General features: G+C 39.1%; 1 protein-coding gene across 2 annotated transcripts in view; it reads right to left on the bottom strand.

Moving 5' to 3' along the window:
- The window catches only part of PTPRB (protein tyrosine phosphatase receptor type B), a 113,314-nt gene that overhangs the window by 63,197 nt on the left and 24,904 nt on the right, over positions 1 to 25,213 (bottom strand). Inside the window, exons 1-7 of one of the 2 annotated variants that reach the window (XM_061206322.1) lie at positions 22,318 to 22,519; positions 21,621 to 21,894; positions 9,698 to 9,973; positions 8,540 to 8,797; positions 6,662 to 6,925; positions 3,949 to 4,218; positions 2,681 to 2,941 (exon numbers count right to left, since the gene is read on the bottom strand). In XM_061206322.1, the coding sequence (XP_061062305.1) occupies positions 2,681 to 2,941; positions 3,949 to 4,218; positions 6,662 to 6,925; positions 8,540 to 8,797; positions 9,698 to 9,973; positions 21,621 to 21,894; positions 22,318 to 22,371 (1,657 nt within the window). In that variant the 5' untranslated portion in view covers positions 22,372 to 22,519. Of the gene's footprint in view, positions 1 to 2,680; positions 2,942 to 3,948; positions 4,219 to 6,661; positions 6,926 to 8,539; positions 8,798 to 9,697; positions 9,974 to 21,620; positions 21,895 to 22,317; positions 22,520 to 25,213 lie in introns of those variants that run through there. The other variant, XM_061206321.1, reaches the window with a different exon arrangement.

The following is a 25,213-nucleotide window of genomic DNA, read 5'->3' as shown; positions in this document are numbered from 1 at the left end:
TGGGTATATATCTGGAAAAAATGAAAACACTAATTTGAAAAGATACACGCACCCCAGTATTCATAGCAGCACTATTTACAATAGCCAAGATATGGAAGCAACCCAAGTGCCCATCAACAGACGAATGGATAAAGAAAATGTGGTATAGGGACTTCCCTGGTGGTGCAGTGGTTAAGAATCCGCCTGCCAGTGCAGGGGACACAGTTTTGATCCCTGGTCGGGGAAGATCCTGCATGCCACAGAGCAACTAAGTCCATGCACCACAACTACTGAGCCTGCACTCTAGAGCCCAGGAGCCACAACTACTGAGCCAGTGCACCACAACTACTGAAGCCCGCACGAGTAGAGCCCGTGCTCCGCAACAAGAGAAGCCACCGCAATGAGAAGCACATGTAGTGCGACAAAGAGTAGCCCCCACTCGCGCAACTAGAGAAAGCCCACATGCAGCAATGAAGGCCCAAAGCAGCCAAAAATAAATAAGTAAAATAAATAAATTTATTTAAAAAATAAAAGACAATTTACCTTTGAAAATACTTATAATGAATGCAGTCCAAGTCCATGCCATTGTTAAAAAACAACAAAAAAAAGAAAATGTGGTATATATACACAATGGAATATTACTCAGTCATGTTAAAAAATGAAATTCTGCCATTTGCAGCAATGTGGATGTACCTAGAGAATATTATTCTTAGTGAAATAAGTCAGACCGAGAAAGACAAATACTGTATGATATCACTTATATGTGGAATCTAAAAAATAATACAAATGAGTGTGTGTGCAAAGCAGAAACAGACTCACAGATATAGAGGACAAACTAGTGGCTACCAAAGGGATGAGGAAAGGGGGGAGGGGCAAATTAGGGGTATGGAATTAAGAGATACAAACTACTATGTATAAAATAGGTAAGCAACAAGGATATATTGTATAGCACAGGGAATTATAACCATTATCTTATAATAACTTTTAATGGAGTATATTCCATAGAAATGCTGAATCACAATGCTGTACACCTGAAACTAATATAATATTGTAAATCAACTATACTTCAATAAAATAAAAAGACACGTCATAGACTGAGAGAAAATGTTTCAACACACATTTTTGACAAAGGACTTATTCTGGAATAAAGAATTCTCAAAACTCAATGATAAGAAACGAAGAACCCTATTAAAAAATAGGCAAAACATTTGAAAATATCTTCTTCCACAAAAAGATAAGTGGATGGTAAATAAGCATATGAAAAAAATGCTTGAAACCATTAGTCATTAAGAAAAGGCAAGTTAAAATCACATGAGATACCTCTCCACATTTATTAGAATGGCTAAAATTTAAAAAACCAAACAAATTGAAAATACCAAGTGTTGCTGAGAATACGGAGGAACTGGAAATATCATACATTGTTGGTGGGAATGTAAAATTTTACAACCACTTTGGAAAACAGCTTGGTAGTTTCTTACAAAGTTAAACATTCACTTACCATATGACACAGCAATATGAGTGGTGGGAATAATGAAAATGATCTTAAGTCTAAAACAATGCCTTGGACTTTCATTGCTGGCACAAACCATGAAAATCCCCCCAATACACGCAACTGCACATGTTGGATAAAACATAAAAATGTAAATGCATGAATGAGTTGTCAAGAATGTAAGGAATTCTCAGAGACCTATAAGAAAGTGACAGAGAGGTAACTGAATCACTGAAGCAGACTGTCACCATGAGGGCATCTTTCAAACATAAATTTAAGCTTTGATTTTATAGCTTTGCAAGAGCTGTGAATAGGACTTTCCCAGGGTGAGGAACCTCATAGGTGACTCTGCATAATATTGGATCCTGAAACTTTACATTCTAAGCGTAAGTGAAATAAATACTTCCTCTCTATTCCCCATATACTGCAGCCTCCTTAATACTAGGTGGAGAAGAAGAAATTTCCACTGAGAATTCATAATGTCAAGACAGCTTCAGTGAGTTTGCAACCCAAATTCATAAAACCCTGGGTGATCAAAAAACCTCAAGTTGACAATTTAGATTAAAATAGGTCTGGGTTGGTAGCAATCCTGTGCACCTGAAAGAATCAAGTGAAAAGAAAATTCTTTCTGAAACCCACCTTCAAAAAAGGCCCCAAAGAATTCCCACAGAATAAAATCCCAAGGTATATGAGTTTAGAATAAAACATCACAAACATTTAAGGAAGTAAGCACCATGAGCAAAAGGCAGAAAACTCAGTAAACAACAGCACTGAACTCCTGAATATTGCAGATATTATACTGATCAGACATAGAATGAAAATAAAAATCATTAATTTGCTTATAGCGATAAAGGAGGAGAATGGAAAGAGCAACAGAATACTAAACATATTTGGAAGAGAACCAAAGAAAATGTTTAACAGTGAAGAACATAACAATTAAATTTTAAAACTCAGTGGGTGGATTTTAAAATAGATTAGATAGAACTAAAGAAAGATAGATTAGATAGAACTAATGAACTAAAACTAAGAGCTGAGGAAATTATCCAGACTATAGCCCAGAGAGCAAATACATGGAAAACATGAAAAAAAAAAAAAAAAGTATACAATGCCCAGTACAGAACAACAGGCTTTTAATAAACATTTATAAGTTGAATGTTAGACAATTCAGCAGACAGGATACTTTTAAAGCCTAAAATTTATAAAAAATGTTACCTGTTCTTCCTTTTGTTGAAGATGAATTTTTCAGGTCTCCACTAATACTGCTGACTGTAGCTATGTATTTTCGTCCAGGCACCAGGTCAGTAAAAGTGAATTCTTTGGCATCTTTGGGGAGCAACTTGTGGATGAGTAAGAGGTCTCTGTCAATTAGCGAAATGATGTATTTCTCCCATTCCGCTGCAGGGGTCTGCCACATGACACCCAGTGAGGTTTCATTGGCGTGTTTGACACGAAGCTGAAGGACAGCCAGGGGCACTGGGGAAAAAGCAATGGACATTGGGGTCATTGATTAACTTGGATACACTCCAGTATTCTTTAGAGATCTGTTCTCTTCCATCCACAGGAGTGTTCCAGTTGAGCATTTCTTTTCTGAATGCTTATGAGCATTTAGAAAAAAAAAGCTAACCACAAAAAAACTTTGTTCGTGTAACATAACCAGAAATGAGGACTCAAAAGAATACTCTTGGAAAATACTTTACTGGGTCATTTATTTTTGATCATCCTCCAGCAGATATTAATATTTGGAAAATGAAGAGATAACTGGAAGACACAGTGGGCAAGCTAAAGACGTGTCTTGGTCCATTTCTTTGACATTCTTCTAAGAACACTGCATCAGTGTAGTTATTTCCTTATTATCAGGCAAGACTAAAAGAGTATATTTGAATTTCACTCCAAGTATGGAGCATTCCATGTCACAGGGATTTTCATAGAAATGTTGAGTTTAGCAGGTCAACTCTCTTATTTGAAAGTTGAGGAAATGGATTCAGAGAGGTTGTGACTTGCCCAAGGAATTACAGTATAATGGTGACAGCAAGAACACCTAAATCCATGTCTCAGTAGCCTCACTCTCCTCTGCCCTAAAATCTGAATATATCCCTCTCCACTTTAACAACTCTTCCTTGGTACCTGAAAATCTCCCATTAGTCAACAGTGGGTCAAGGCAGTGATTCTCTAACACTGATCACCAGCAAAAGGTTATCAACTATCTACTTTGTGGGGAGGATTCTCTCAGATTGTTTCCTTCCTGTTCTTTTGGTGTTAGAAAGGTCTTTCTTTTAAAAAACAATGAACCTACTAGTGGAAGTGATTTCTAATACTCTAATTTGACAAAATTAAACATTACCAACCTATTTCAGTTTGTCAGTCTATAATGTCTCAAATACAGGGAACCCTGGGGTATGACATTGATGGTTACCTGGGTTACTTGGAAGAAGGACCAAATTAAGGTTCCAGCAGTCATTAACACCTTGATATTCGCTTACCTGTCCTGCCATGGCAACGCTTAGAATTCTTCAGATTGCCGCTCTCAACAGTGACTTCGACCTCATACTGTCTTCCCGGTATGAGCCCCACATCACCTATGACATAGTGTGTTTCCTCCTTTCCCACGGTGATGTTGAGCAGCACCAAAGAATCATTCAAGAGCAGAATACGATACTGCTCCCAGTCTCCAGCAGGGGGCGACCAGCTCACTACCAGGGACCTTGTAGAACCATTGCTGTTTGCCTCCAGGTCCCCAACTTTGTCTGGAACTAAACAGTGAAATGATGTCAAAAGGAGATACTAAAATCCAAAAGTAAGGATGCTCATTCACTTTTCATGGGCAACAGTAGATAAGAGATCTAATAGCTGCAATTCAAAACATTTCTATAGAATGGGCTTGAGGACGTGGGAAGGGGGAAGGGTAAGCTGGGACGAAGTGAGAGAGTGGCATGGACATATATACACTACCAAATGTGAAATAGATAGCTAGTGGGAAGCAGCCGCATAGCACAGGGAGATCAGCTCGGTGCTTTGTGTCCATCTAGAGGGGTGGGATGGGGAGGGTGGGAGGGAGACGCAAGAGGGAGGAGCTATGGGGATATATATATATGTATAGCTGATTCACTTTGTTATACAGCAGAAACTAACACACCATTGTAAAGCAATTATACTCCAATAAAGATATTAAAAAAAAACCCAACAACCCATTTCTATCCCCTCCTGATGTTTGTGAATTGCAAATGAGCATTCTGGAGCCATTGGACACTAGAGAAATGCATGTTAAAATCATTTTAGTAATATATCAGTAATGTGATCTTCTGTAACAGTGTTAATAACCTAGTGATACAAACGCTGTGTTTTTCTGATTGCATACCAGCCCTAGAGACAATACTGATGTTGCTTATAATGATGGTGACAGTGATGGACGTGGCATCTTTTGGAAGAGACCCTGGATGCTGTGGTCACAAAACATGCCTCTCTTCCAACGGAAAAGATTAATCTTCTTGCAATACAACTCTGATCTTATTATTCTTTGCTCAAAAACATTTAAGGTTTCTCCATTAACTACAGAATAAAACATCAAGTCCTTGGTGTGGTGTTTGTAGCCCTCCCAAATCAGACCCCATATCCTGCCAGTCTTCACTCTGACTACTCCCTGCAGCCCCCCTCCCTCGTTCCCCACTCTTGAATGCTGGCCTCCAGTTTCGCGTTCTGTAGACCTGTAAGTCTCCTGGGCTCTTCCGCCTCTGTGCCTTTGCTTGTGTTATTCCTTCTACCTCAAATGCCCTTCCCTCTTTTCCCTCTTAACTTGCCAAGAGCTTCATTTTTTTTTTTTTTTTTTAATTTTATTTATTTTATTTTTTGCTGTGTTGGGTCTTCGTTTCTGTGAGAGGGCTTTCTCTAGTTGTGGCAAGCGGGGGCCACTCTTCATCACGGTGCGCGGGCCTCTCACTATCGCGGCCTCTCTTGTTGCGGAGCACAGGCCCCAGACGCGCAGGCTCAGCAGTTGTGGCTCACGGACTTAGTTGCTCTGCGGCATGTGGGATCTTCCCAGACCAGGGCTCGAACCCGTGTCCCCTGCATTGACAGGCAGATTCTCAACCACTGCGCCACCAGGGAAGCCCCGAGCTTCATATTTTTAAAGTCCCAGTTAAAGGCCATTTCCTCCCAGAAGTGTTTACTGATCTTCTGAAAGAGAGTTTGTTTCTCTTTTCTTTCTGACCATATATATGGCTCTTACTTGGGATCGCCAATAGCACAGACAATGGACTCTGGAATCAGACAGCCTGGCTTAAACCCCACCACTTATTGGCTGGATGACTATGGACATGTTATTTGACCTCTTTGAATTACCTATAAACTGGTGATAATATCAGGACCTCTCTTGCGGTTTTGGTGAGAACTGAATGAAATAATGGTGTAAAGTGTTTAGTCAGTGCCTGATCCATGGAAATATCAATACAATTACCATTATTAAAATATAATATTTTTATTGTGTGTGTGTGTGTGTGTGTGTGTGTGTATGTGTGTATTCTACATTTGTGTGATTAAAATGTAACTTCCTTAAAAGTGAGGGTCGGCAAAGTAAATATTTCAGGCTTCTTGGGCCACATATGGTCTCTGCCTCACGTTTTTCTTTCGTTTTCTTTCTTTTTTAAAAAACTCTTTAAAAATGTAAAAACCACCCTTAGTTTGGGGCTATACAAAAACAGGTCACAGGCCATATTTGGCTGAAGGGTGTAGTGTGCTGAACTCTGCCATCTTAATAACTCTCAAAGCTCATAATATGGTAATTTACAGGAAGAAGGCACTGGATAAATGTTTGGTGACATAAATAAAATAATTTATGGGAAACATGGGTAAGTGCTAACTGGCCTTCATTATAAGAGTTGATCAGAAATGTTTTATTCATTAGTATCAATGCTAATTCATTTGTGCTACTTAAGTGGTGTGACCTGAAATAGCACAGGGCAGAGCCAGAAATACAGATCATTCAGGAATCAATCCAAATACATTTGCTTAAATAATCAGACAAATGCAATTAACCCTCGGCTTGACTCTGTATAGTGGAGCCTGGCCCATAGACACCCTGAGTCATGTAGACCATACTTCCCAGGTTGGGAAAGGGATTTTCCTTCTAACTTATCCTGTTCTAAGGTGGATCAGAGAGTGATTTGAGCAACTAAGGAATTTCTGGAGCCTTAGACTCACCTGTTCTGCCCACTGCCATCTTATGAGCAGACAATTCACCAGAGACACAGCTGATGGTGACTTGATAAAGTCGTCCAGGGGCTAAGTCTTTAAATTGAGTTTCAGTAATCTGGGGTGCTAATATTCTGGATTCTTTGATGGTCCCTTGGTGAGACAGTGTAATGTTGTAGAAATCCACATTTCCAGAAGGTCTTTGCCACTTGACTTTTAGAGAGGTCAAAGTGCCATCATTTGTCACCTTCAGATTTGAGACTTCCATGGGGGCTAATTAGGAAGAAAGGGAAAGAGACTTTAACTCAGGATATCATACCACTCTTATGGCCAAATTTTGACCTGTGTCTTAATCTCTACAAGCCACACTCCCTGCTCTGAAGAAAACAACTTCACAAGGTAAAAATAATACTGCAAAACCAAAGAAAGGTTGTCTGGCTAGTGGAGAGAGGACAAACATGGCAGTCAGGAGCCTAGATTCTGCCTCAAACTTGGCCATTGGTTGGCTGGGCAACCCTGGGCAGCTCTGTCTATCTTACTAAGCCTAGGGGTCCTTACTGCCTAATGATGGCTTGATCAAAAAAACTTAAAATGGTCTTTTCCAGTTCTGAAAATCTTTAAGTGGAATCCTCAAAGAATGTCATCTGCCTAATTTCTTCCTGTCTTTATGTATTTAATAATAGCAAGTACATAATAAATAGATTGGTTGACTGATTGGCCATCATAAAATTTTTTGTGCTAAAAATACTTTCTTTTTCATATTGAATCATGATAAAGTTAAAGCTTAGGAGTTGTGTCATTATTTCATCAGAGGAAAATGATTTCAAAGGAGGGACACTTTGGTGAATATATTTTCTACCTTTTGCCTATGCTATAATTTGGGGCCTCACTAATGGCATAATATAAATTCACAATGTTTCATTAAAATAATGGGCATGGCACATTGCTTTTGCATATGCCAGTTAGAAGTGCAATTTGCTCTTGATATACATAAGTAATTCTTAAAATATGTGGTACATTTTTGTTGGGAATATATATATATATCTTTGAGGTGTGATATGAAAGGTATGTAAATATATAGGTGTCCCCAAATATCTTTCCCACCAACCTCCTATTATTTCAGGAACTCTCCTCCCTAGAGTAATGTCTAAGGCACTACATATTTTAGAGTCTCTCTTAAAATTACATAGCTTCCCAAAGGAGGGGATTTATTAACACATTAGACCCACCAGAAGCATTAGAATCCACTTGAATGTAAGCTCCATGAGGGGAAAGACTTTGTCTCTCTTGGACATTGTTATATCCACAATGTCTGGTATATAGTTTACACCTAATAAATACTGATTTAATGAACGAATGAATGAATAAGTATGTATATAAGTGATTCATTAAAACTTAGCACAGATTAGTTTTCTGGCTATGTTAGGCTATGCGAACAGGTTCTATAGAATTGGGTCTCAGGAGATGTTTTGTTGGATAGAGGGTTTGGGCAATGACTGTTTCTTTATACAAAGACCTAAGAGTAGGTCTTTGTATAGCATTGAGAAGAGTAATCCTGGTTCATTGTGAGTGATGTCACAAAGGCAGGGGATGATGCCTGTTTAAGAGAAGGAAGTAGGAATCCTTAACTAAAAAGAGAAGCTAAGACTATATCAGTGATTAACTCTGCTATTTCAAAAGGTTGTCAAGGACGAGCCTAAACTTTAGAATGAAAGGGAACCCCTCTTTCTCTAAGTAGAAAAGTGGATACATATTAAGGTCTTCTATAACATATGCATTTCAATTTGTCCTATACTACCATTATCCAAATAATTTAATAAACCTTGTTTATTAAACATTTCCTTGATTTGAGCTTTATTCTTGTTCAGAATAGCTAGGGAAACTTACTTGTCCTGGCTGGTTTCCATCTGTAGTTTTGCAGCCCTGCAGCCTCGGTAACAATGGTGACATTATAGAGGTGACCAGGTATCAGTCCATGAAAAGCATAGGAAGCAGTAGATTTATCCACGGCATAACTATGAACTAGAATTCCTTTATCCATTAGTATCAGCTGGTATCTTTCCACGTTCCCAGAGCCACGTGACCAGGAAATCAGGAGAGAATTCGTTTTCGCTGAAATACCAATATCTTTCACTGGCGATGGCACTAGTGGGATACAATGTATTTCCAAAGTGTCATTCATAATTTCCTTATAGAAGGTATAGACACATTTCATTTGAAACCACACATCCATTTATGCTTCTCTGTACATCTAACTTGTGTAATAACTAATGAAAATAGCACTCTTGAAATTTTATTGGAACCTGGATTAATGCTCTTTTCAAAGACCACAGCCTAAAGCTACAGCATAGTTTATCTGTCTCCCCCACTTAACAGGTATCAAGGTAGATTTTGTCAATGAAGTATGATGTGGCATAGCAGTAAAGGGAAAAGAGAAAGGAAAGAACTGTAGAAGTTGAAAACTGGAAAGAGAGCAACAGAGCAGGAGAGAAAATGAGGGGACAGTGAATGATAAGAAAGTACGTTATGGAAGGAAATGGTAATGTGTCATTGATAACGGGATGCGTGGGTGCAAGAAAAGAATTGTCCCAAACATAGGAATATTCAGGAAACACCATGGCTTGAAGTTAAGAGAAGAATATACAGAGGAGGGAAAACATTTAAAAAATAATTTTCATTGCACAAACTCAGAAAATGAGGCAGAAAATCCTGTTGCCTAACATTTGACTTAGAAGGGCCATTAGGAAACATCTTCCTCATTTTGGAGAAAATTCCAGTCCCAGAGAAGTTCCATGACTTGTTCAAAATCACCCAGCAAGCTAGCAGCCCAACCCCACCTCCTTGTTTCCAGTCCAGTCTTTCCTCTGTATCAAACAGTATTTATTTGTCTCTCTGTCTATCTATCTATCTACCTACCTACCTATCTATCCACCTATCTATTTATTGTTGATCTTGGGGCATTCTTACTCCCATTTCCTGAATGTAATATAATTTCAAAAGAATCATAGACTACTAAATACGCAACTATCCATAAACAGGTCTTACCTGTTGATCCATTGGCATAAATCGTAGAGGAACGTTTATCCCCAGAAACAGCTGTGATGGCAATTTTGTATTTACTACCAGCAGTGAGGTTTAAAAATGTATATTCATTCCGTGAAGTTCTTTCTTGAATTTGGGCCCCCTGTGTCTTTTGGTTATCATCAAGTAACTGCACCTCATACCAGGTGACTTTCCCGGAAGAAGGAGTCCACCAGACATGCAAACTGGTGGAAGTACTTTTCTCTTTATTGACTTCAAACCTAGCAGGAGGTAAAGGATCTGCAGAGCAAAAAACAAAAAAGAGAAGGCGGCTTGAAGAATTTTGCAGATACACGCTTACCTTGCTGTAATCCAGATGCATTTTCCTTCAAAACTTTAAGAATCTGCTGCTCATGATACAAATGGGCATTTTATGCCACTCCCAAACTTACTATTTTACTATTTTACTTAAAAAAGAAATCCACCTTGGCTACTAGTCATATAAGCTCCTTATTTTCTAATAAAACCTTTTTTTGTTACGACAGCTCTGAGCTTGGAAATCCAAGCAAGGTTATATTTTCTTTGGCTTGCAAGTTTTGCACTTTTCAAACATTGACAAACATCCAGGCTCTGCCTGGATAAATACTGAAAATACAGATATTAAGAAATAATTTTAAAATTTGTATTTGTAGTAAACGTTCCCCTTTTTAGGTTGTGGGGTTTGGGGGGGTTATGTATACAAAACTTTGGGCTGTTTTTAGATATCAGAAAACCACGAAAGATACAGACCTGATTATGAGCCTAGGCTAGGTGTGCTCACCAAAATGAATTCTCCCAACAACTGGGATTCCCTATGTCCCTAGATTTTCTAAACTTGAGTTCTGGGACATTTTGGAGCTGCCAGAGCTCCCAGAGCAGGTGGGTTAGTCCTGCACCTGCTGTTTACTTAGTTTCAATTCTCAAAGCCATGGGTCAATTTGAGGAGTCCTGTTTCCCATGTATTGAATCTTCACTGTAGAGCTTGAAACAGGATGAATAGCACGTCTCCAGGTTAGGAACTAAATCAATAACATTTAGTGAGCAGATGATGCCGTGGGACCATACGAGAAATAAGGCTCTCCTTACCCTGAATGTTGGGAGTAGAAACGTTAACATTTACATATGAGTAATTTTCAGAAATCCTATGTGGTTCTTGGTCTAGAAAGTGAGATCAAGATGCTGGAGACTAAATTTCAAGAGTCAGGTTAGATGTTTTAGTGACATGGCTATAGAGATCTCATTTCTTTACCTCCTGGTAAATTATATCTTACTCATGAAAGAAATTGAGGAATTCTAGCATCTGCTTAGAACAGTATATGTTTTAAGAAAGTCTTCACTTGTGACTAACATTAATACAAATAGGAACAAGGTAATCTTATTCTATATTCAGAAGGCATTTATAGCCAGACAGCTCAGTAGACTACGGGTCACCTATAGACTCCATACATAGGCTAAATAAGGCCAAGCCAAGATAGAAACTTTGAGAGCCCAAAGCACAGGTGAGCTTAGAGGATAAGGTTGTGTGGTTTATATCCTAGCAGCACAGGTTCACCTGAAGAGTGTAGGCTCTAGAGTCTGGCGGCCTGGGCTTGAATCCGGGTCTCCCACTTTGTAGCTGGGTAGCAATTCCTTAACCTCCTCGTGCCTCAGCAATCTCCTCTATGCAATGCTGATAACAACGCTATCTTTTCAGTAGAATTGTTATGAAGATTAAGTTGAGTATTTTATCTAGAGCACTCAGAACAGCGTCTGGCACATAGTGAGTGTTCAATGTTAGCTATTTTTAGTATTAGTATTAATATTCCTCTTATAATTGGGATGATCTTGTCATAGAGGCAGGGAGGTGAAGTGGCAGAGAGCGTGGGCTTTGGAGTCAGAACTCAATTCAAATCTCAGCTCCCTCACATATCAGTAACTTGGGGAAGTTACTTAACCTTCTAAGCCTCCATTTCCCCCTCTGTCTGGGGAGTATAATAATAGTACTTATACTCTTGGATGTTTGGAGGAGTAACAAGATATAGAGGAGACTTTACATGGTACACAGTGGGCACTCCATAATATAAACTTATTCTGTCTACATGATCATAAAAAGAAACGTCCTCTGAATCACTGACAAAATGGAGGCAAAAGTGGAATACCATTTTTTTGGAAACTAAACTGATAATAGCTTTAATTGCCTTCTTCAAAAAAAAAAACACTTGGAAAAATCTTATCAGTTTATTCCCATGAACTAACATTCTAACCCTTAAGATAAAATTAAAAAAAATTCCCAAGATGATTTTCATTTATGGGTTCTTGAGGAAAAACAGTATGGGTTTTTGTGGGGTGTGTGTGTGTGTGTGTGTGTGGCAATATTATTTAAATTTTCTATCCTACATAACACTCTATAATTAAGGACGTCATCATAAAAGGAAAGGACATAATTTCCCCTCACAGAAAGTTTTCTTGTTACCATGCGATTCTAATAGCCAGAGAAACTCAAGAGCAACCTTGTCATAGCCAACTGAGGTGACACATTTTTGCTGAAGAGGCATTTTAAGGACAAGGATGAGAGGGACAGCTGCTTTCCAGTGATTGTTCAAAAGGGATCAATACTATCACTTACATGCACAACCCAGCCAGATAAAGGTTAAAGAAAATGATCTTATGATCGGTATAATCTAAACATATATAATCTGCAAAATGTGAGCTATAGAAAATGAATTTTAAGGTTGCGTGCCTAGAGGGTGAAGTTCAGAAATGCAGACTTTATCTAATCTCTCTGAGCCAGAAAACAAAACAGTCAATCCTTTGTACATCCGCTAGAACAAAGGAACAATGAGATTGGGAAGTGCCTGGGCTGCAAGAACCTGCACTGGAAACAAACACTTAAAACCCCATTTATGCTGTGATAAAGCCCTTTGCTGGCAGTGGTCCACTATTGCTATGCATGCGGCAGGAGTTCAGTAGTTTTCAGACTTTGTTTCAATCTAACTAAGCCCAAGGAAAACTCTGCTGTATTAAAAAATAGTTTTCAATATTTTATTAGAAACAAATTAGATACTTCCGTCAGGGTGCTATTTTCATCTAGCATCTATCTATCTATTTATCTATCTACCTACCTATCTACCATCTACCTATCTAGATAGATATCTACCTATCTAGATAGATATCTAGATATCTAGATAGATATATGAAAGAGAGAGTTTTAATGCTATTTGAAAATTTAGTTATAGGTCTGTAATCTTCTGATCATGTGACAGGTCATATGTAATTGGAAAACCCTACTTGACTTACATAATTTATGCTGATGGCTGGAGATATCAATGCACACATGTGTGCATTTATAGCCTTTCTGGTTTTTCCACCTACTGCTCTCATACATACAGCAACCAGTGAAGTATTATAAGCTTTGAGAACTGTTGAAAACCATAAATCAATAATTTAATCTCAATCAATATATCAAAATTTATCATTAGCCATCAATTTAAGACATCTTTGTTTGTATTTATTTCCAGAAGGATCTGGAATATTGAATGCCAAATGCAAAATTCCATAGTATTCAGCTGCTGTATTTCAATGAATCTACCAGTATCAGGAAGCCCCAGAATTTCATAAGTAAGTTTGCTGTCAACCCACTTTTTCTGATAAAGTTTAGCTAAATTCCTGAACCAAAATGGATTCTTCCTTTTTTCCCTTTTAAAAAAATCTGACTTAAGAAGAGGGAGACACGCATATGTATAAAATGGAAGTGATATTTGCTTTAAAAATTCTTTTGTATGGTCATTAAAACATTATTATCTATTGCTATAGGAATTTGCAGAGTGTTTAGAATTCAAAATGATAGTATTTATTTTGGAAATAAATGTAGCCTTATAACAAGAGAGCAGGCAATCCATAAGTTAGTGCCAAAAGCTTTTTTTGAAGTCAGAATAGCACACAATATATCTGTGTAGGATCTGATCATTTACAAGGTGCTTTCTTAGTTGTAATAGAAGGTCAGAGGCATTAAGTGACTCATTTACATCACATAGGTAACAAGTAATTCAACTGAGCTTCTAACACTTGACTCCAAGTCGTGAGTTCTTTTCTATCACAACTTAGTTGTCCCAGGATGGAAAATGATGTCATGAGTCGCACAGTCAGTATAACAACAACAAAAAATCAAACCAGATCTCTATGAAAAATAACAGACAAATTTACAGAACTTTCATTTGATGGTTTGGATAGTCTAGCATAGATAAATGAATAACAACACTAATAATAGCTAAATCTAATTCTGCCGCCAGGAAAGTTCCATTGATTTTTTTAAAAATAATGTTTTTCTTCTCCGTTTCTTTTTTCCCCCTAATCTTACTGCCTTAACCTGGTGTTCCATCACCTTGTGTCTGGATTACTCTGAGTTTTCTGGGTGCCTGCCTTATTTTCTGTCTTTTTTCCACTGTTGCCAAATAACCGCTTTGTATATCTCTCACACATCTGCCATCCTCATCCCCTGGGGAGCACCAAGAACTTTTCATGAGATGAAGTCTAAGTTTCTCCATAGGAACTCAAGGTCTCCTCAACCAGGATATTATCCTCCACCCACCTCTCCAACACACACCTTATCTTTCAGCACTAACTCCAGGACAAGAGATCAATTCTTTATGGATTACAGATTCAACTTCCGTACCTTTACAGGAATTAGGATACAATTCTAGTTAAAAGCAGGGTGGCTAGGAGACTGGAAGCTGCATTTATGTAGCACTCTATATAAAATGGAGTGAACATCAACTATTCCTATAAACTAACTGCGAATTTTCTCATGGAAACCAGGGTAAGGGTGGGGCAAAAGCCACAAACCATTCCTTGGTGCAGGTTTTTTAAAAAGGGCAGAAGAAGAAGATGAGAAAGCAATTGCCCACAATCTGTAGTTAATTAAATAGATTTATAGAGATGTAATTTTCTTTTACTTTTGTAATTGTTGCTGTTTGACTATAGTCAGCTTTCTGACTTATTATAAGATGATATACTATATTATGCTAATATATCAGATTAACATGCATTTCATTTATCAACTTTATACACTAAATATAAAATCCAGGTAGCGAGGAACTTTCAAAGTTTTAACAGCCTCGCAATTAAAGCAGCTTTGACAATCATTTGCATCAAGATTAACACGAGTGAGGAATGCCATGTTATTTTACGGGTCATCATACTTGGCTTCTGAGAGTCTACAGTTTACTCGGGCATTTAAGACATATGTGAAAAAGGTAAACACAAAGGTAACTTATCAGGGAGGCTGACTTTGACGTCAGACTAAACCTGGTTCAAATCCCAACACTATCACTTCAAACAGTGACTTAAGGCAAATTGCTTAACCTCACCGAGGCTAAGTTTCCTCATCTGTAAAATGGGACTAACAATACTTACTTTACAGAGTTGTAAGTGTTAAGAGGTAATGGAGCCAAAGTGTTAAGTGCAGCCCTGGCACATGGTGGGGCCTCAGTAAATGGCAGTTGGTGTGAGTATTGCAGCTGTTCTTGCTGTTAAGGGTAACACAGGTCAGCACCAATGCTGAATATGCAGAAGGGGAATGATATCCAAGGGGAAGGTCTCAGAGGTGGGCTTGAAATGAACTTGAGCAAGTTGGAAGGTCAAGTAGGACGCAGAAATCAGAGAGAAGAGAGGCCATTGCAGAATGAGAGAGCAGTTTAAGCAAAAGCACTGAAAAGCTCACTTCTGTCGAGTATTAGAGAACCATGTCAGCACGGAGGGGACAATGACAGCTGACAGAGACTTTAACACCCTCATGCCGTCATCCTTCAGCAGCCCTACTCCTCTCTTTGATATTAACAATAGAGGTTTGCTTGGGAATTCCCTGGTGGTCCAGTAGTTAGGACTTGGCGTTCTCACTTATGGGGCCCCGGGTTCGATCCCTGGTCCAGGAACTAAGATCCTGCAAGTCACATAGCACAGCCAAACAAACAAACAAACAAGAACCAATAGAGGTTTTCTCAATATTATTTAAACGCTACATAAATGCAGTACAAAGGGAAATCCTTTGGCCTCCTCTTCCAGACTGTTGCCCAGAAGCCGCTCTCATGTAGAAATTCATGAGCTGTCGCTTGATGTGTGCTGCACATCTAGATACTAAGGAATTACTGTCAATGTTAGGTACGATACTGATATTGTCATTATGTTAAAAATAATGCTTATCATTCAGAAATGCATACTGAAATATTTATAAATGAAATTAAATGATGACTTGGACTGTGTCAAAATGATATGCGGTGGGGGAGTGAGTGAGGATATAGATGAAACATGATTGTCTGTCAGTTGGTAACTGTTGAAGGTAGGAGACGAGTACATGCTCGTTCCTTATACTATTCTGTTTACTTTTTATGTATTTGAACTTTTCCATCTAGAGGAAGAAAAACAAAATCAAAACCCCAAATCCCTGGAAATCTGTATGTATACCTACCATGTTAATTTTAGTTGCATAGATTCATCTTTGTTTATATACATTCATACATTTAGAATGGGTTTGACCTCTCCTACAAGGTCAGAAAGTCGTCAGTATTATCCTTTATCCCCCAGGGGGCTTCCAGGGAATTGGTGTCCGGGAATGGAAGGTGAAACAAATTTTCTTCCATTCTGTCTGGACAAATTAGATTTTATTTCCTGCTAATCTGTAGAATGCCAGGCCCACCTACAGAAGTCAGACAAATGGAAGAAGCTTCCAAACACACAAAAAGTCAAGTGCAGAGAAGTAGGTTGGTTGATTCCCTATACAGAGCTCAGCTTGACCTTAGAATTCCTGAAATAACTATACTGCAAATGGCTGATTCCTAAATACTGAAGTCCATCACCAGCAGTTCAACACAATCAAAATCAATATTATTTCATCACACTAACACACATTTAATCATTATTCTACCCTTGTGTAGGCTAGGTAACTATAGATTTAAAGTATTTCATAATATATTTTTTTCTCTTTAAAAGTTGAATTGAAAAGTAACAACAAACTATCATATGTAATCTGAAAGAACAAAAACCAACTAAAAAATTATGTCCATTCTACAGAGTAGTGGAAAGAATTGGCGTTGGGGTCAGTAAATCTGGGTTCAAGGTCTAGGTCTACCATATATTAGCTCTATGGATTTGTGATTAGTTAATTCTTATGAATATCAATCTCATCTCCAACCTGAAAGTAATAATAGGAAACTTACTACACACTTAGTATGTGACAAAAACTGTTCTAGAATTTATGTATGAATCAATTAAAACCTCAAAACGACCCTAGGAAGTGAGCATTCTCTTTATTATTGTCCCCATTTTATAGATTAAAAGAGGTGAGTAACTTGTTCAAGGCAACTTGGTTAGTAAGTGATGGAGGTGGCAGCTTTCAGAACTCAACTCTTAACCACCTGTGCCTTCACGATACTCCCTCCACAGGATTGCCATGTGGCTACAATTAAACAATATATGGTCAGTATAATATATATTTTATACTCTTACCTACTAAACAAGGTAGGTGAAAGTATTTTACATACTATAAAAGCACAAGACAAATATTAGAGTATTATTTTCTTCCTGGGAAAGACAACAAATATTCCTAGGCATTACAGATTTAACCAGGCATAAAAAGAAATGGTACCAAAATTTTAATGCCATTGAATAATAGAAAAACTATGTCAATAGCTCTTAAACTTCAGTGTGCATTGATTCACTTTGATATTTGTTTAAAATCAGATACCCTAGGCTCCACTCTTTCTAAATTCATTATATATGAGGTAGAAGCCAAGAACATGCTTTTATAACAAACTCTGCAAGAGAGTTTAATGCCAGTAGCTTACAGACATTATTGAGAAATAATGGCCTGTGTTTAAAGCCATGTAAGTGTTATGGACTGAACTGCATCCCTCTAAAATTCATATGTTGAAGCCTTAACCACCAATACTTCAAAATGTGACTGTATTTGGAGATAAGACCTCTAAAGAGGTAACTGAGTTAAAATGGGATCTTTAGGGTGGGCCCCAATCCAATATGACTGGTGTCCTAAGAAGATTAGACACAGACAACACAGATGGATGACCATGTGAGGACATAGTGAGGTGGCCATCTGCAAGCCAATCAGAGAAGCCTCAGAAGAAACCTGCTGATAACTTGATCTGGGACTTCTAGCCTCCAGAACTGTGAGAAAATAAATTTGCTGTTTAAGCCACCCTATCTGTGGTATTTTGTTACGGAAGCCCTGGTAAACTAATACAAGAAGCAACATTTTGAGGTGGAAACAATAGCTGATATGGTGATTTGGTAATTAAAGCTCTTAAAATTTTTTTAAATTAAAGACAGAGGAATGAGCCATGTATAAAGAGCTAAATTTTTTTTTGCCTTTTGCTCTAGGCTGATTAATAAGTACCTGAAACTGACTAACAAGAAGTCATATGCCACTAAGATATTCTTCCTGTAGGTAAAGTTCTCTACGACTAGACTTCTTCCCTGGGCTCCATAACTTACCCATAACCCAAGGAGAATAGATCATATTTTTATGTACATTCTCCCACTAAAATATTCATTTCATTTATTAATATTTGTCTGTTATCATCTACCTATTCATCCATAGATCCACCCATTCATCTCCCCATTCATTCATCCATCTACCCATCCAGTTAATATTTATTGAACACCTACCATGGGTTAGATGCCATTTTAGGTACTGAAAAACTACTTCTTATTGGTGGGAAGATAAAAATCCCCCCAAATTTCTAAATGAAAACTCTACAGTTTCATTTAAACAAACTCAAATGTCCTTAGGATACATTCAGGTAAGGAAATAAATGAAGTGGTCCAAGGGGATTCCAGTGAATTGGTATCTGAAAAGAGAGAAACCACAACTCAGCTCTAGAGAGTTCTAGGCAGACTGGCCGAGTTTTGCCAGATCTTCCAGTATTTTAAGAGAATCCATACATCTGGTATTTATGTGAATTTTTTGCTCAATGCTGGTGAAATAATCTGAATTTTTCACAAACATTACATGAGCCAAACAAGCATGTCTATTATTTAGACACCTAGACACTCCCAGGGGCCACTTTGCAGCCTCTGCTCTAGACTCTGAGGACACAGTGTTAACAAAAGTGTTGAGTTCTTCAATATCTGTTACCCTCATAATCTATTTCTGATGAATTCACAACTAAATAATTTGGCTTTCAATTTATTACAGTTGTTGCATTGACCATTTATGACCCAACACACCTGAGAGAGGCAGGGCAAGGTCTTCACCCAAGAAAGAAGTGGTAAAGCTCTGTCACCACTTTCACCCTGACCTTCTGTCACCTCTGTACAAGACTACAAGGGCAGAGACCATGTTTTGTTTGTCATCTTTATAAGCTCACCAATCCCTACCTGGTGTAACTCGCTGCAGTATCCATGCTTGAAAAATGTTTGCTGAACTGAATTTGAATCCACATAGGTTTTTCAATTCTGATTTTAAATCTGGAGTGAAAACTGATTGTTGCTGAAATAGTTCTGATTTAGTTGAAATTTTTGATCTTTAAGGTCATGTCTACATTATGTTATTTTAGATAATTTACCAGGAAAAACAACCAGACAAATCACACTTGGAATGATACAGAATGATTACAGAGATAATCTAAGCAACTGTTGTATCTCCAGCCAAATCATGCCTTGCTCTCACTCTATTTTACTCTATACTGATAAGATAGGCGTAATGGAATAAGAAAAGCACAACATATTTGAATGACTTTTTTTGTTTGAAGTTATATCTCAGACTTAATATTATGCTACTAGTTGATCCTGCTTTAATAACAGTAAAATATGATTTGTGACACTCATCTTTGTAGCTTAGCAGTTAATATAGAGGAATACTAGTACTTTCTCTTAACTTAAACGAAAACTCACATATGTCCTTAAAATATAGAAAACAAAACAACAAAAAAAGTGCTGACAAAAAAATAAATAACAAACAACCAAAAATATTCTCCCTGAAACATTAAAAAAAAAAATCTTAACTTAAAAAAGTTTATTTAAATAAAATTATTTTAAAAATATAGAGAAACCCAAGTAGGGTTATACCATCACACAAATAAGTATGAAAAAATTATTATTATACAAACATCACTTTTGATCAAATTTCATTCTTCACATTTGGCATGGAGCTCATAAAATTTGTGGTGAAAAGTATATTTGTGGTACTGTAAAAAGTAACTCCTTAAGAAAAATGATAAGACACTGAACACTAACAATTGGGTATGCTGACTAAGTCTTTTTTTAATTAAACATAGTCAATAAAATGCAAACATTTCTTACATTTCACAAATGTCTCTGGACTTGAAACACTTACATGCATAATTAAACTCAAAACATATTCTAACTAGTAACACCCACAGTGAGTCCCTTTTCATCAATGTTTTTTCCAAAAAAGTAAAACCTCTGGGTTAAATCAGTATATTCTGGCTTAATGTCTTCATCTTTTCTCCCATAAGCTTCTGATGGCTCACCTGTTTTTAAACATCATTCTGCCCCATTCAATACAGACACCTTATCAAATGTAAAGAACACATCTGGAAGTTCAACGTCATAAATTTCACAGTATTAGCAATCTGAGTATTCACATCTTCACATACCAAGAAACCAAGAACTTTATAACTAAAAACCCAGCCACTTAAACTCCTGAAAAATGTTCTAATTATGTGGTTGATTTCGGTCTCTCTTTGATTCCCTGTAAAAACACAACCACATTCTTAACAAGTGGTGTCTCTTTTCAATTCAAGTTCCTGCAAATCTCAGAAATTATCTAACTTTCCTCTGAAGTAAGTCAAGTGATGTAATTGGGCATTCTTAATTAGTAAGAGAACAATTCATTGACTTATTACCAGGACCTAGTCACATTTCCTGACCTTACTGTAACTGCCCTGATAACGGACTGTTCTCTCACCTCTTCAAAGAACTATAGCTAAAGAAGTGATCTTTGTTCAGGTTGAATGTGAAAGAATAGCAAGGACGACACATTTCTAAATTTAACTTCTGGAATTTTTCAGTTAAATTTGACTTTCTCCATGAAAGTAAGGCTTCTCTATTGCAACAAATAAAGATAATGTTAAAAGGAAGACTAATGAAGTCATAAAATATCGAAGTCATTAGAGAATTCCGAGCACATCTGAGGGTGGCTCTGGGGATTAATGAGGTAACATGCATCGCAGCCCCTACCTAAGTAGGCACTTGGTTGGAACCTGGACCTGAATGACCAAGTCTAACACTCTCATTTTACAGATAAGAAAACTGAGGCAGGAAAGACAAACTCTTACCACATACGCATGGAAGGGTTTACCAAAAGTGAACAGAAAATGATTGACTTAAGGTGCAGAGTAACCAAAGGATGATCTGTGATATTGGCGTGGTTTTAGTTACACAAGTGATAAAAAATAATTTTCATACTCTCATCTCAAGGGACTTTTCTAATTTCCCCCTAAGAGTGACTCTATTCCTGATGATTTTATGTCCTGGTTCCAAAAATAAAACTAAGTTGAGGAAAGCCATATCCCTAATCATTGCACTTCCATTATTTATTCTAAAAACATTTACTTAAAATTATTCCAGGGCTTGACAATTTAATGCGATGGAAGCTCAAACCACATCACTTTAACAAATTCCCTCCACAGCCCACAGTTTCTCTTTGCTGCTCTCCCCGTTTAAGTGGCTAGTCCGCTGTTTTCAGCACTAAGGAAGTCTCTGAAAGTCAACCAAGCTGCTTCTGGCCAGATCTGAGGAGACTAGAAATCTTTGTCAATAGTTATCTTCACAGGTGTTTTTACCTTTATTATTATTATTATTTTGTATGCCTGGAACTCAAGTGAAACATCAGCTTGAAAAGGCAGGGCTCAGCCGGAAGTGGCCTGGCCGTCCAACCGCACCTGTCACTTTTTACCTGTTTGCAAGACCACAGTTCTCTCTTCTCCATCCAGAGACATAATACTGAAATTATAGATGGTTCCCGCTTGTAAATCCTTGGGGTTACATCCATAGGTGGTGTTGTCTATCCGCACGGGGTGGCAGCACGCGACCCACGACGTGTCACTGCTGCAGATGAGGCTAAAGTTACAGGGTGACGCCAAAGTTTTCCACTGGAGAGACACGGACCGGCTGGAGACCCTGGACTCTGTCAGGGTGAAGTTGCATCTCACTGGCTCCCCCAGTCCAGTCTGCAAAGGAACCAGAACAACAGCTGAAGCCCGCTGTCTAGACCTGCCCAGGGACGAGTCCGTAGCAAGCTCCCCAAGCTGCTCCACTCACCCCTGGCCCCCAGCCTGACCCCATCCATCCTTTTCGCCCCCCAGCCAGAGAAGAGGCCCGCAGCCCAGGGGGATGGCCACCTTCTCCCTAGCTGCTTTTTCTCCAGAGCAGCTGGAAAGAGAAGGTGGCTTGTTGCCTTTGACAGTGGCACGAGCTGTCAGTCTGGCTGGGGGCTCAGAAGAGGATGGCTCATTCTTCCCCAGGGTGAGGAAGAAATTCTGCCACCTCCCTCTCCAGAACACAACCCAGCAGACCAGAAAGCCGAGTGGGCATTTGGTCCTCGGCGGGGAGGCGCGCGTCCGCCCGCGGGGACCTCTTCTCGGGCCCCTCACCTGCAGCAGGCTCAGCGCGGTCCACAGGGCCAGCCCGGCTCCATGGCTCCGCATGGCGCTCAGCGGTTCCCCCTGACTCGACCGCTGGGCTGGGACGCGGGGCGGCCCCGACGGCCGGCGGAGCGGGGACCACTTGCTGCGCGCGCTCAGCGCGCCCCGCGGGCGCAGAGCACTGGCCTCCGGGCTGACGACGCGCGGGGGCCGCCGCCGCCGCCGCTGATGCTGCTGCCGCCCCGGGCCGGCTGCGGACGCGAGAGGCGGCGGGGGCCGGCAGCGCGCCGCCCTTCCCACGCTGCCATTCTGACCCGCGCTGCCTCGCCCCGAGCCCCGGCCGCGGACTTCCGCAATCAAAAGGCAATTTCCTCGTCTCCCGGCAAAGGAACAATGCGCCGGCGAGGGAGGGAGCCCCGAGGAGCCAACGCCTGAGGCTGCCAAGGGGGCCCGAGGCGGGCCAAGATGCCCCCGCCTCTCCCGCCAGGGGTCCCGGCCGGGTCTGCGGAGCTCTGCCTCCTTCTCCGCCTCCCCGCCCGACTTTCACTTTTTCCCAGTCCGTGGTCCTCAACACCACCGTCTCAGCCACAGTAAGACTTGCTCCCTCTCACTTTCCATCTCCCCACCCCCGCCCCCTTCCTCCCTCCACACCCTGCGCCTCCCGCTCCCTGTCTTCCTTCCTATCTTCCTCATCTGCTTTCTCCAGGGCCTCTTTTCCCAGGATTAAACTTGACCACAGCAGATTTCCCTAGGTCGCCTCACTCTTTCCTGAAGCCTTTTATTAGAGTGCTTTTGCCCTTCTCACCTCAAAGCATTCATTCGTCCCAACGCGTATCCCCCTGACACCATCAAGAGAAAAAGACCCTGAAAGGATGGTGTCCATTGTCAACTTGACCTTCATTTTTTCCTGCCATTCACTTTCCCCTTTCTCTTGTGTAGAGGTCTGTGCTCTCCCTAAATCTTATGCACATGGTGCTAACCAAGAACAAGTATAATCACCACCAATCGTCCAGCCCACAAGCAAAGCAGTTTCATCACTGACCATCCAGTAGTTAAAGTCATTTCATCCATAATTGCCCAAGCAATATAAGAAAGCAATATGAACTCTCGTTTGTGGAAAATACTCTTGATGGCTCAGCTTCCCACATATTACAAGAAAGTGAAATTCACTTAGTTTTTAGCACTAACTTTATGCTAACTTTTAGCAACTGCCTCAGTACCTGAGTGATCATGTATCTGAAAATGGATTTTAAAAGAGTTCCTGACAACCGAAGAGCAAAAATGTTTAATTGCTCATAGGTGATAGTAGGAAAATATTGCAACAACCTTAATAATGTTTGACTGCTTTTCTTTGGGTGCCATCCCTGACAACTGCCGGAAGAAAGGAGATTTTTCAAAACAGAATATTTGAGCTACATCAATGGGAAGGATGGCATATTCTTTTCTTTTTCAAATAGATTATACATAAAGCTATATTATTGACTGCTATATCAAAGGTACCTACTTGGAGGAAAAGCAGAAAAAAACGAAAAAGTGAAAATTATTTCAATTCTTTTAGAAAACTTGTGTTTTAAAAAAATTTTTTTAATGAAAAGATGAAGTTTCTACTCCTTCGAAGAGTCTATGGGCTTTTAATCTGCAGCCAGACTAGAGATCTCAAATTTCTTTTTCAAGTTAGCAGACACTCAAAGAAGGTCAAACCTAAAACACGGGTGTATTTCTGGGAAAATGGAATCTTTCTTATTTCTCTGCCCAGGTCACTTGTCTTACCAAAGAACTTTTGCCCTCCGTATTTTGCCCCCAAGTTCAATGACTTTTCACAGCCTGGCATTCCTTTCGGCATCATCAGAGATACTCCTCTTCTCTCCCCGTTAGAGACTGCAATCCTACAGGCTGCCTTCAGCCTTTACAGGGGTCTTTTTCAGCTTTATTCCTTTTTAACATTACCGTTTTCTTTTCTGGCTATATTCAGAAGACAATGTGATTTCCTCGTCTGTAAAACTGGAATAATATCTACTCTAAATACTTCCCAGAGCTATTATGAAGAATAAGATCACATATGTTAAAGCACCTTTGCAAACTTTAATGTGCTGTCCAATTGTCAGTTTGCCTAGTGATAGGTTGCATCCAAATCACACAGTTTGCTCTCTTTCAAATTCATCCATCACATAGGTCCCACTTACCTAACTTCTGCTGCCCATCCTTCTCTTTGTCAAAAACCAATGAGGTTTTTACATTTTTCTCATAGATTGCCCCTCAGATTTGAAACATTCCCTCCCAAATTCACTAAATATCCCTCTGTCCTTTGCAGAAATCTTTGATAAATCCTGTCTTTTTCAAGTTCTCCAAGGTTTCTCACATATTTTTTAAAAAAATTACATGTTACCAACCTACTATACCTTAACAGTTAATTTTAAAATAGTATTTGATATCCAATACACTGTCTGACTATAATGCAGTATACTGCCTTATAGTAAAGGCAACTGCAACAGAAAGGCAAAATGTGAAGAGGACTAATCAAACAAAGCAATAACAAAATATCCTCATAACACTCTTCAGATGCTTCCAAATTCTGTTATTAACAGTGACCTGCTAATAATAACCCTGGGAATAGGAATTAGAAAAAGAAGGAGCGATTTCTTCAAATACAATTATTTAATTTTTGATCTATCAGAGAGACATGTACATTTAGGGTCTTGTGCCTTTTATCTATTTTGATACCAATGTATATGAAGAATTATAGCAATCTGTGAAGGAAAGGACTAGGAGTCAGCGATATTTCTTTCCCAAAGGTATGTAACTGCTGGTTCTTTTTTTGGAGAATCTTAAGGCTCACAGCAAAGCTCCCAATTAATTAGTGGGTCCTAAATAACCTATAGGAATGAACATACTATGAAACAAGGAG

The sequence above is a fragment of the Eubalaena glacialis genome, chromosome 11, assembly GCF_028564815.1.
Source record: "Eubalaena glacialis isolate mEubGla1 chromosome 11, mEubGla1.1.hap2.+ XY, whole genome shotgun sequence".
Taxonomy (NCBI): domain Eukaryota; kingdom Metazoa; phylum Chordata; class Mammalia; order Artiodactyla; family Balaenidae; genus Eubalaena; species Eubalaena glacialis.
Note: the sequence above shows the minus strand (reverse complement) of the source record. Positions and strands in the feature narration are given on the sequence as shown.